The 12402-nt window shown below is 38.6% G+C and overlaps 1 protein-coding gene across 1 annotated transcript in view; it reads left to right on the top strand.

Moving 5' to 3' along the window:
• Window positions 1–11491: 11491 nt before the first annotated feature.
• The window catches only part of IL15 (interleukin 15), a 38697-nt gene continuing 37786 nt past the window's right edge, over window positions 11492–12402 (top strand). The window contains exon 1 of the mRNA XM_087815954.1: window positions 11492–11595. Coding sequence (XP_087672080.1) covers window positions 11530–11595 — 66 coding nt within the window. The 5' untranslated portion in view covers window positions 11492–11529. The remainder of the gene's footprint in view (window positions 11596–12402) is intronic.

Genomic DNA, 12402 nt, shown 5'->3' on the forward strand with positions numbered 1-12402 from the left:
TTCTGTTCTGTTCTTATCTAAGGGTCTTTGAACTTGGTGTTCCCCCCCGCCTAGAATGCTGTTCTCTCAGACATGACCCACTCCCTTAACTTCTTCAGAGCTTGGCTCAGATATCTCCTTTAAGTGAGACTTCCCCTGATTGGTGTACTTCAAACTGCACTGCCACCAGCACTCTGGGCTTAAACTCTGCTCCACATACCTATAACTGTCCGACATACTACCGGGTTTTTATAGTACCATAGCCCAAATTCTAAGAGTCAGATGTGTTTAGAATTCAGATTTTTTACCCCAGATTTTGGAAAAGTAAACTGAATTGTGTCATGCCCCCTTCCCCTAATTCATATATTGAAACCCTAACCCCCAATGGGACTGTATTTGAGTAAAGAGCTTCCAGGAGGTAATTAAGGTTAAATGAGGTTATAAGGATGGACCCCTAATCGGATTAGGCTGGTGTCTGTAAGATTAGGAAGAGATGCCAAGAGTGGACATGCACAGAGAAAAGGCCATGTGCAGACACAGTGAGAAGGTGGCTTTCTGCAAAGCGGGAAGAGAGAACTCACCAGAAACCAACCCTTCCGGCACCTTATCTTGGAGTTCCAGCCTCCAGAACTGTGAGAAAATGAATTTTTTTTGTTTATCCTGTCATGGAAGACTTAGCAGAGCAGACTAATAGAGTGATATAATGCCTTTAATATATACCAGGTAGCAATCAAGCCGATTCACCTCCCCAAAAGTGAAATAAATACAGATGATAAATAGTTTTACATCAGTTCAGTTCATGTTTGGTTAACCTATGAATTAAGTAAAAAAATTTCAGTTTTTAGAGCCTTTTGATTTAAGATTTTCAGATAAGGAAGTTACATATGTTTTAAAATTATTTGTTTATTAATTCCCACCTTTCCCCATTTGAACATGAGCTCTGGGAGAACATGTATTATTGTTATTTTGTTCTTTGCTATAACTCCATCATCTGTCAGTGCCTGGATATGGTAGTCTCTAATAAATATTTACAGAATGGATGTTAAAGAGTAGGGTATGTTAAAAGTAATGGAGGATAGAAAGAAGAGTTATTTCAAGGAAGATTGAATTTATTTATTCATTGAATTGATTTGTTTCCTTTGGCAACATAATTTTCAGTGCTAACTATGGGCCAGAGGCTCTTCTAAGTACTTGAGGAGCCTTGATTCAGTGGGAGGGGCAAAGTATGGAGAGAATCCCGGTGACCTCAAGAATTTAATCTTGGAAGATAGGACGAAAGAACATCGCAAGAATAGGTGTTTGTTACAGCAGGGAAATGGATGAACTTGATTTTGCAAAATTTAAGAGTGAGATAAAAGTGGAACACACAGCTTCTTATGTCTTATAATTCATTAGAAGTACTGAACTGGAGATTGGGTGAGCTATTTGTACAAGAGATTTTGGTTTGTGAGTTAATCGTAGAGAATTATTGACTGAAACAACTGTCAGAATATTTCCTCAGGAGGCAAATGCTCATATAAAAGGTTTGGGATCATAAGAAGACCAGCGAGACTGTTATGTCACTGTACTAGGCCCTGACAGAAGAAATGTTCAGGAAATGTCTTCAAGAAGCTATTGGCCAGTTTCCAGGTCTTCAGAATAGAAGGTTAGACTTTCCACACTTTCCAGACTTTGCTTGCCTGTCATACTTTGCCTGCTGCTCTCACAGTGGATTTTATATCCCCGTATGCCTATCCTTCTTCTCTTTTTTAATTACAGTATAATTGACATAAAACATTATATTAGTTTCAGGTGTACAACATCATGATTCAATATTTGTATAGTGGCAAAACGATCATCACAATTAGTTAACATTCATCACCACACACAGTTACTAATTTTTTTTCTTGTAATGAGAACAGTTGAGATTTACTCTCTTAGCAACTTTCAAATACACAATAAAGTATTGTTAACTATAGTCACCATGCTGGACATTACCTCCGCGTGACTTATTTATCTGGAAGTTTTGTACCTTTTGACCCCCTTCATTCATTTCACCCAACCCCAACCCTGTCTCCTGCAACCACCAATGTGTTCTCCGTATCTCTTAGGTAATTTTAAAAACAACATATCCACCTTTAAAGAATCACTTCCTTATGAAGGCCTCCTGGCAAAACCCCAACTTTACCACCTCTCTGGCCACCTGAAAAATATTGGCCACAACCCTCCCTTGTGTTCTCTTCACTTGATACTTTTTAATACTATGTGCAGTATTTTATGATATTGGCTTGTGTTAACATTGACTCTCTGGTTATATGATAAAGGTGGTACTGAGGTTGGCTAGAATGTGATGGTGGAGCTGGAAGGGCTGAAGTTTGGAAAACATTGCATCCTTGGGTGATAGCACCTTGCCCAGCAAATAGTAGACCTTTAATTATATTCTTTTTATTGGCAGTAACTATCCCATATTGTGGAGGGGTCAAGTAATATAAGGCTCTGAGAAAAGGAATTTGACTAGACTTGACTGGAAGTAGACCATCAGTGATCACATAGCTTTTGGGAAACCGTTCCCAGCATATTCAAAAAAAAGAAAACACAGTTTCCTGAGGGCCTTATTTGGGCCAGGCTACAGATGGAATCCTTACATTTGTTATTTGGATGATGCTTATGAGCTCTTTAGATTAGCATAAACTTCATAGAACTAAAAAAAAAAAAAAAGGACTTTAATATTTTGCGCCAGTTTTATTGTTGAAGGGATAGTTTTATAAATTGCAAAATAAATTCTTCAATAAATGCAAGGGGGAAAAACAAGGCACACCCTATTCTCTAACTTCCTTCAAATTGAAAACCTTTCATTTTCCTAATTCTGTTTATCAAGTGTTTTGAAAAAATTTTTCAATAGACAAAAACAGTGAGATCATTTTGCAAAAATTGTAGTATAGTTGATATTTATTTAGTTCTTCTGTTGAGAATTCAAGAGAACAAATATACAGTCATAATAACATTACTTTGTCACTTTAAAATTTGCAGTAACCCCAAGTGTCAGATTAAAAAAAAATCTATAGTTTATATCTTTAGAGTCTACCCCTAGAAAGCAGATTCTAGTCTTGTTGTTTTGTGAAGGACCTCTAAAACTTCAGACATGTGACTTTATGGTGGCTTTTTAGATTTGATATTGAGGTGTTTCTCTTCTAAAACCTTGACCTTTCTTAATTCAAGGCACATAGCCTCCTAAGTTTATAAAACATTTGCTTCCAGGCTATGGATTTGAATCCAGGTAGGCTAGCAACAGACCAGAAGGTCTCCTAAACAATAGCACATTGAAGAGCCTACGCTGTTGTGTTCCGGATTTAACAACTCCACAACTCTCTACTCCTCCAATACCTTGTTCCCCAAGAATCCTTTCAAGACTTTTGCTCTAGGTACCCCTCTGTCTGGTGGTAGCGATAGGATGAGCAGTTACTTGGATCCAAGTTATAGACGTATAAAATTGTGTTGCCAATCTTCAGGTTCTGTGTGACCCACAGTCCAGGCCCAGACAGCAAGTACCAGTCAAGGTTAACACGTGTAGTGAGGAGGCTTCTCCCAATCCTACCTGTCAGGGAAAATGAAGGTGGGAACAGGATACAGCAGCTAGAACATTCCTCTCCATCTCATCCACTTCTGGGCCCTGACTGTTCAGCTCTGGGCTGCCAAACTGAGATACAATTCCCTTCTCTCTCCAAAGGGATTTTCACCGACTTGGCCTCAGTTCCTGAGCATGACTTCACCTTATTTCTCTGGAACCTAAAGGGCGGATTTCCAAAGAGGGATCCAGCTGCCCTTATTGGTTCTTCATCTAACTAATTCATACAAGAAACAGTAGCTATGTCAATATATACTATTTGCCATTATTATCATCAAACCATACTGGGCAAAGACCCAAGTGTGAAAGCAAGAGTGTGGTGGCTTAGCCACAGTGAGAAGGAGATTGTGAAAATTCTGTGTTCTCATTTGTCCAAGCTTGGAAGGTGGTAATTGAGTTGCAGTGAGTTAGGATGAAGCAGAGTTGTTTCAGAGCAGTGTAGATGGCATTTTACTTTAGTTGTTCTGACCCAGAAAGTAGCTATATGGAAGTAAGTGGAGTAAAGTAGATTGTATTGCAGAAGTATTTCACTGGTGGTGTTGGTGCTGGTGCATCTAAGATCTGAAATTAAAACAATTCAAAATATACTAATACAGTCCTTCAGTTATTGTCAATACATATGGGATTATAAAGCTCCTCCCCGGACTATTGTAACCTTAGATTTTGGGAGTAAATTGACCTTTTTTGAAATTGCAGCTAATGTGGAGAGATAGCACAATACATCACACATGCCTGTGCTCCCTGTTCACTGAATGAACTACTAGTGAAGAATTGAAGTGGGAAGCCCAGACACAGGGTCAACCCCAGTATTACCTCTTTGTGTGTAACTGCAGCAATAAGTCTAATTTCTCAACACTTTTGTTCTCTTCTGGAAAATTAGGATAATTAGATTAGAGGAATTCCCTGAGGTGTCAAATCTGACTGTTTTGAGGCTTAATACAGGATAGATAAGTTTGATAATATGCTGACAAGCAATCTGTGACCTCCATAGATATACTTGGGCACTGGAAGGGACTTCAGACGTGGCCCAAGCTGGCCTCCTTATTGTAAAAATAAAGAGACTGAGGTTAAGAGGCATGAAGTACCTGCTAATGTTGCACAGCTGTCTAAAGACGGAACCAGGACCAGGCAAGTCTCTAGGCTTCCAGTTCACTCCATGGTTTTGGTAAGATTAGGAAAGTTTCCAATGTCATCAAAGAGCCTTCAATCTCAGTATTATATGAACTACAGTTTTGGAAATTATAAGGTGCTATTGATGCATAGAATAGAAAGATGGAAGTCTGCATGGAGTCTAGTAAAAGGCAGGATGGTGAACACCGCTGCCATGTTTACACAAGTCCAAAGAGAGAGATTTTATGTCTGTAGAAATGAGTGTCCGTGGTCCAAGCACATGATAGCAATGCATTTCATGTTAGTTGCCTAGAAGACTATGTTCTATTACAGAGTGGAGATAATTTTCTATATTGTCTTCTAACCTAGATGATATATTCTGCAAGACCTCCCAGTTTCCTTTGTTCCCACTCCATGTTTGTCAAAGAATCTTCTTATTAATAATTTGGTCATTCAAATTAATAGTGCAACCTCAGTTATTTAAGGATGGCTCTGGTGCAAGAAGCAGCCACCCACTTGTAGTCACTATACCTCTCTATGCCTCTTCTAAAAAAAGGCCCCAAAAGTGCACCCAGAAGAAAGGGTCAAAGTCTTAACGGCTGTAACAAATGTGTAATCTTATGGAAGGCATGAAGCACACCGGGTGTTTGATGATGCCTATCTAACCCATTCTTTTTGCTCCAAAGCTGGGGGAGCAAGAAAGAGAAAAGTGAAAAGCACAGACTAGAAAGAAGAAAGGCATGGTAATCTCTTCATAGTAGTAGCTTTGGGAACTACTATTTAAATAACAATATTTAATGAGAACCGTGAAAGAGGCGGTGAAGAATTCCAGCTGTTATCCCCTAACCTGGGGGCAGCTTTCTGTTAGCTGTGGCCCAGGTAATTAGGCACAGGGACCAGCGAGGCTGTGACAAGCCCTGCTGCCCGGTGCAGGGAGGGGAAGGCCAGCAACCCCACGGACCCTGCAACTCAGGGCCCCAAGCACTCGGCCAGTTGCCGGAGAAACTACATTAACAGAGACAGTCTGCACGTCAGCAGTCGCATAAGCATTGTCACTTTGCCATATAGACTTGAGAAGTTTAGGCTGCTTGTCAGGAAGCAGCCGGACAAGCAGTGCTTTAGAAACAAGACCGATGGGACTTCTACAGCAAATTTGTGGCCACTGTGTTGATTCAGAGATCCAAAGTTCAGGGTAAATCACTGCCTACATTTCCTAAAAAGCCAAGTGTTTGGAGTGGGACACCTCGGAGGCCTTGTTGGCAGGAATACTTAAACACTGGAAGAAAGACAACCAACTCCAGGGAAACTATCTGGAGACTGGAGACTGAGGGATTATGTGGTCTAAAGCGCTTCTGTGTTTAATACAAGATCAGCTTTGCCTAAGACTTTCTAACTTAATTTAAGCGTTCTTTCTGAGGACTGTGGTGATCTTACCTCTTTGCTTCTGTAAGGGGTGGGGGAGAAGCAATAGAAATGTTTGAATCCAGTTATTTGCCAGCAGGAGATGTGCGATATAATTAAGCTGCCGCTTTCACTTATAGGCTATTATCAGCAGGTAATAAGAAATGTGCATCATTACAAATTGTCATATAGCATCACATGCTGCAGCAGATGAGATATGTCTTCCGTAGCAGCAGCAAGCAATCATATAGAGATTGGTTCCATTATGCCTGCTATAAATCATAGCATACACTTTAATAGTTAAACAATTATCTATAGTGGCAGTACTGGAAAATTGTTGGGTAATGATTGACTGATTTTTATGATGAAGAATAATTTTTATATGGATCCTTTTATATAAATACATGAAAAATTTAAAAGAAGAAAATTCTTTTTAAACATATACTGTGGAACTTTTTATTGGTTGGCTCTTTTATCTTTAACTAGAAATGTATGAAGGGCCAGGGAGTCACCAAAATAGCTATATACATACATACACACACACACACACACACACACACACACACACACACAGGGTGTCCCCAAAAACGTATACACACTATGTCTGTAGGTTCTATTACATTTTGAAAGTGAAATGTATTTTAATAAACACTGCGTTTATAATTATGCAAAGTGTGTATACATTTTGGGGGGATACCCTTGTGTATGTGTGTATGTGTGTGTGTGTGTGTGAATATATATATATTCACACATATATATATTTAGAGTAAAAAATTACATATATTTAAATTATACATATTTAGTATCTTTATTATATGAAGATGTTGCATAGCAGGACCAAAGAGGCAAAAACTGGCCACTACTAGATTTAAACCTCTCTTGTTTTCTTTTGTTGGAAGGCACAATTTAACAAGGGATGAAAGGAAAGTGTTTCTTTCTTCTTGAAGGGCTAAAACTACGAGACTTCTCTCCTTTCTTTCTCTTTCCCTTCTCTTGGAATTGTTTCTTTGTCCATTTATCTCTCTTCCCCCATCATGACTTCATGTTCTTCAAAACTTTTAGCTCAAATTTTCCAGCTATGAAACCCCACCTTGTCCCATCTGGCTCTCTCTTCTGCTTCGATTATGCTGTGCTAGGCTCTGCCCTTTTTATGGCCATTTGACTGCCTTTTTCTTTGTGAGAATTTTAAAATTATATCAAGGGATATGTCTTGCCAACTAGACCATTGCAATCCAAAGTATGAAAATGTTTGTTTCTAGTATTTAACCCAAGAAAAGAGCTGGCACCAGGAGGTAAGTCAGTCAGATCACTAACACATATTTAGTTCACCTACATTTTTTCATAGCAAGGCATCCCTGAAGAAGGAATCAGTGTAAGTTTTAGTCCCTGTAAACTGGCACTTTAATAACACTGAACTAGACAGTAAGGGTGTTAATGGCCATTTTCTTCTTGTCAGTCCTATGGGAGGGTGGAAGAGCCTGATGTAAGGGATCCAATGGTGGGTTCATGGTGAGGTATTACTTTCACAGACGTGATAATCACTAATAAGAGTGACACTTTTGAATATTTACTGTTTGTCACCTCCTGTTCTGTGTAGTTTGCATGAATGAGCTCACTTGAACCTTGCAGTGACCAGTGAGGTGGGTACTCACATTGTCCTCATTCTGCAGAGGGAGAAACTGAGGCCCTAAGAGATTAACTTTCCCTAAACTTTGCTGTTAGTAAGTGGCTGTGTCAGAATTCAAACCCAGATCTGTTTGAAACCAAAGTCTGCAGTATAGCTAGTCAATGTTGTACAACAGAAACTTCTGCAGTGATGAAAATGTTCTGTGCTGGCCGGTGTGGCTCAGTGGTTGAGCACTGACCTATGCACCAGGAGGTCGCCGGTTCAATTTCTGGTCACGGCACATGCCTGGGTTGCAGACTCGATTCCCAGCAGGGGGAGTGCAGGAGGCAGTCGATCACTATTGATGTTTTTCTCTCGTCATTGATGTTTCTTCTATCTCTCTCTCCCTTCCTCTCTCTCTCAAAAGAAATAAAAACATATTTAAAAAATGTTCAGTATCTGTTGTGTCCAGCATGGTAGCCAGTAACCACATGTGGCTTTTAACTGCTTATGGCTTTTGAGTGCTTGAAATGTAGCTGGTTGAACTGAGGAAGTGAATTTTCAGTTTCATTTTATTTTCATTAACTTATGTTTCTATTCAAGTAGTCACATATGGCTAGTGGCTACTAAATTGGACAGCACAGCTCCGAATACTTTTTGGATGTTGCAGATTATAAACTAATGGGAAACCAAGCCAAGAAAATACATTAATAGAATATGCTATTCTTTCTCCATTTCTAGTTTCCCCGGATCCCACATTAAAGAAAAAAGGCTGTCAAATCTGCTGCCATATGGATGCAATAAGATTTAATTTAAACATGAATTAGTGACTGCCTCCACTGGTTCAAGCACTGTACTAGGCTTTGGGCATTCTAAGTGAATAAGCTATGGTTCTCACATTCAAGGAGCTCATAGCCTAAGTAACTCTAAAGAATATGTTATACATTTTTACCCCCAAGTTTCTTCATAGATGATTGCACAAAAATTTAAATCGCTACTGTCTAATACTTTGCAGTGTTTTGCCTTTAATTTTTAATATTTTCTTAACAGTCATAGACTTCCTTTTTACTCCAAAACAGTCCTATCGATGCTATCTCTGAAATGTTCCTGGAATCACTCCCCTCATAATCCATTTACAGTTATCCATTTGTAGAAATGTCAGGTCCTATAGTATTCTAGTCACCTCCAGTTATTTGTCTAAACTATTTAAAATGCCAATCTCATCTCCATATGTTCCTCTAGTTCTAATTATAGCTATGGGACTAGTAGGGGGAAGAGAGTGTGGTCCACATTTTCATGCCTCCTTTTTCTAGTTTTAATTGTTAGAAGTTGGAGATCGAGAGGGTGGCATAGGGCCAAAGGGCCGGATGTCTCCTGACTTAACTAGGCCATCTTCTGTTGGTTGTTGCTTCTTTTCCTGGCTAACAGTAACTAACCTTCAGTATGGGAGGTTTCCAAAGTAGGGCTCTCCTATGGAACATGCCTGTGAGTTCTTCCACACACATATAGTGGCCTCCAACTGGCCCTCTGTGGGTGGTTAAGCTTAACCTCTTGTGGTGGTACAGCTCAACAGGTGTAATTATCTGAGTCCCATTACAAGGAGGCCAGGCATAATCACAGCTTTGCTGGATCAAGCACTGGAAACAAAATCCGATACTTTTCTCCATTATTTTTTTCTTTTGCCAGGTAAGTTTAGGAGCATATCAATAATAGCATGGGCAATATGATGTCCAGCCAAGGGATAAAATGCCAGTGTGTATTAATCATTTCAGGCTGCCATAAAAAGATACTGTAATTGTACTTCTGGAGACGGGGAAGTCCAAGATCAAGGTGCTGGATGATTCAGTTCTCTGGTGATTCAGTTCCTGGATTGCAGATGGCTCCCTTCTCACAGTGTTCTCACACGTTGGGGAGAGAGAGAAGCAAGTTCTCTGGTGTCTCTCCTTATAAAGGCACTAATTTTATTATGAGTGCCCCACCTTTATGAATTCACTTAACCCTGATTACCTCCCAAAAGGCCCATCTCCAAATACCGTAACATGGGGGGTGAGTAGGGCTTCAATGTAAGAATTTAGGGGAGACATAATTCAGTCCATAGCACAGTCTCTCTTGTGTATAGCCCCATAGCACTTCCCATCTTGCCCTTGGCTGGTGATTTCAACCTTTGCCTATCCCTACCTGGTATTTTAGTCTCCTGTATATGGACTGGGGATGAGGTCTTGAAGTGGAGTTAGTGGTTTTTAAGTCATAGACATCCTAAGTGTTTGCCTACCTCTGAGTTATCCTTGGAGCAAGTGTCTGGACATAGCTATGAAACTCTTTTTAGAATGTGGGCCAATCTAATGCTTCTTTATGTCCAACATTGGGTCCTCATCACCAGTTCTAGGGCAAATGTAGAGCCACATGCAAAATACTATTAAAATACCATTCCACACCTACCCTCTTGAATTCTGAACCTCTGCAAGCAACATTTCCTTTACCTAGCAAAGGTGGGGAAACTTTTTTCTGCCAAGGACCATTTGGTATTTATAACATCATTTGAGGGCCATACAAAATTATCAACTTAAAAATTAGCTATGAAAAAAGCTCCTAGATTTATTGAATTTCGAGTCCTGCCTGCGGTTCCTTGGCAGGGCCAGATCAAATGATTTTGCAGCCGTGTAGGGCCCCTGGGCCGGAAGCTCCCCACTCCTGGTAAAATAACACTGCTCATTCTTCAGGGTGTGCTCATTGAAATCATTCCAAGTTCCTTATCTTCCCCATCTCTTTGGAGTTGCCTCACTCTATTTTTACATGGGGCTTTCTTCACTCTCCTGTTGAAACACTAACAACATTAGTTGTTTGAAGTCCCCCCCTCCCCCACACACTGGTTGGTGAGTTCCTTAAGGATTAAAACCAGTTATTAGAGCAACTAACATAGGTCCTTATATACAGTTTTGAGAAAATATTTTTAAATAAATAGTTCAGAAAGGTACCAGTGTGCAAGCATATATATTGAAAGTCTAAACTTTTGGATTTAAAATTATATTAAACTTTTACTAAATCAGTAATAGTCAGAAATAAGATTATATATACAATTTTATTATTTAGATATTCTTTACATCATGAACTATACTGAACTTTGCTAAGGTATTTCTTAATATATTTCATAAAATAGGAATTAATAATACTTAACTCTTTAAAATGGCATAAATAAGTTAGACTACCTTTTAAATAGGAAATATACTACTTTATGGTTTCCTGATGGTGTAATCTGTTGGCATATTTAAATCTCTTCAAAATCACATATTCTTTGAAAACATGATGTTATAAGGTTTTATTTCACTACTAAGTGTCTGAATGAAGACTTTTGTCATTCACTCTTAGATGTTTGCAACTTATTTTCAGCATCTTCCTTAGAAGTAGTCAGCAACTTGACATTGAGTCTACAAATACATCTGACTCACATTTGCTGTTTTGTGTTTTTTTTTTTATGAGATGAAAAACATTTTACTAGAGAACTGTAGGAAATGTTATAATTTATTGATGTATGATTATTTGTCTTCCAAAATGAATTGCTGTAGTCAACATGGATTTGAGTTAAGTTATGGGAAAGTCTGAAGGTTTTAGGAACGATTAATCCAAAAAAAATCCTATTGACTTCTGAAGCTTTCCCCATATGAGTCTTCCTGTCTTTTCTAGAATGATCGGTGTGGAGGTAACTAAATCCAAGGAGGGGACAATCATGCAATACATAATTTTAAATCTTTTTATCCCTTCCTTTGACTCCTACAGAATCCATTTCTCATACGTCCATCTGGCTGTTTGAAGCAGTGTCCCACCATGTGCCATGCTGGTGATGTCACAGGACGCAGAGAAGTCAATGTTAGCATATAGCCAGCCGACAGGAAGTCATGTAAGTAAGGTTTTAAGAATTACATCAGGCAGTTTAGATCTGTTTATGTAACTATGTAATTAATAATAATGAAAATTTGGCAAACCAGGTGAAGTTATATGTATATTCAGAAAATTTTAAATGAGCATCTTGGTTGAAAAAGAAAATGCCATTTAGTCACAGAATACTTAAAAGCATTTTCTGAAGGCAGAGAACATTGCATATATCAGAAGTAGGCAATTTTTTTTTCTTTTTTTTTTTTTTCTGAAAAGAGCCAGGTGGTAAATATGTTAGGCTTTGTAAGCCAAATGATCTTGGTCATAACTACTCAACTCAGCTTTATTGCTGCAAGGCAGCCATAGACAGAATGGGTGTGGCTTTCTCCCAACAAAACGTTATTTACAAAACAGGTGGCAAGTGAGGTTTGACCTGTGGGTCATAGTTTGTTGGCCCTTGACGTGTAAGATGAAGACATTCTACATCTCACTTTCGCTGTTATTTAGGTTAATTTGAAAGCAACTGGAGTGCTTAAAATTAAGTAATAAATGGAATTCAACTACTTAATTTCTGAATGATTTTACCAATGTCAAGAAGTTAGAAAAGAATGTAGATTAGGTTTTTCGAATGGCTTATTGAAACTTTTGAAAAATATTTAGGAATGATGTAAAATGAAGTTCAACCTCAACTAAACAAAATACTTTCAACAATAAAAATAATTTTGTTTTTTTTTAAAAAAAGAACTGAACAAAATAAAGCTACAGACATAGAAATCCAAGGAACTGGCTTTCTCTTGATAAAGTGAACACACCCATTTCATTTTTTTAAACT

Source organism: Miniopterus natalensis, chromosome 4, assembly GCF_054644295.1.
Source record: "Miniopterus natalensis isolate mMinNat1 chromosome 4, mMinNat1.hap1, whole genome shotgun sequence".
Classification (NCBI taxonomy): Eukaryota; Metazoa; Chordata; class Mammalia; order Chiroptera; family Miniopteridae; genus Miniopterus; species Miniopterus natalensis.